The following is a 719-nucleotide window of genomic DNA, read 5'->3' as shown; positions in this document are numbered from 1 at the left end:
CTGCTGCTGCTGCTGCTGCTGCTGCAGACACAAACGCTCCCCCCCCCGACCCCTTCACACTCCCGCTCCCAGACCCTTTCGCCGTCCACCTCATGAGGCGCCAGCGCAACCTGCTGCAGCAGCAGAAGCAGCAGGAGAGGCGGCAGCAGGAGCAGATGGCCCAGCAGCAGCAGGAGCTCACCCAGCAGCTCGCCGAAGAGCAGCAGCACCAGCAGGCCGTGCAGCAGCAGCAGAAGCAGCTGCTGCTCCAGCTGAAGCACCGGCAGGAGCAGCTGCAGGTCATGCAGCAGCACCTCGGCAGAAATGCCGAAGTGCTGCAGCAAGGCCTCCTGGGGGAAGTCAAGCAGCAGCAAATGCAGTGGCTCGAAGAGCAGCTGGAAGAGCAGCAGCAGCAGCTGGAGCAGCTGGAGAAGTGGCTGCTGCAGCAGAGAGAGCCCATCTCACACGACCAGCAGCAGCAGCTTGGCCGCCACATGCGCTCAGTCAAATTCAAACTGCAGCAGCAGCAGCATCAGCTGCTGCTGCAGGAGTCCATGCTGCAGCAGCAAGTGGACAGGCAGCAGCAGCACCTGGAACTCATGGCGTTCCATATGATGCAGCAGCAAGACCTGCTGCGACAGCAAGGCTTGCTGCAGCAGCAAGGCTTGCTGCAGCAGCAAGGTCTGCTCCAGCAGCAAGGTTTGCTGCAGCAGCAAGGCTTGCTGCAGCAGCAAGACCTA

General features: G+C 62.2%; 1 protein-coding gene across 1 annotated transcript in view; it reads left to right on the top strand.

The window, feature by feature from the left end:
• The window catches only part of ETH_00036535 (uncharacterized protein), a gene marked incomplete at both ends in the record, with an annotated part of 2560 nt that overhangs the window by 1646 nt on the left and 195 nt on the right, over positions 1-719 (top strand). The window contains one exon of the mRNA XM_013375301.1: positions 28-719. Coding sequence (XP_013230755.1) covers positions 28-719 — 692 coding nt within the window. The remainder of the gene's footprint in view (positions 1-27) is intronic.

This window comes from Eimeria tenella, genomic scaffold (genome assembly GCF_000499545.2).
Source record: "Eimeria tenella Houghton genomic scaffold, Eth_scaff2658, whole genome shotgun sequence".
In the NCBI taxonomy this organism is placed as follows: domain Eukaryota; phylum Apicomplexa; class Conoidasida; order Eucoccidiorida; family Eimeriidae; genus Eimeria; species Eimeria tenella.
Note: the sequence above shows the minus strand (reverse complement) of the source record. Positions and strands in the feature narration are given on the sequence as shown.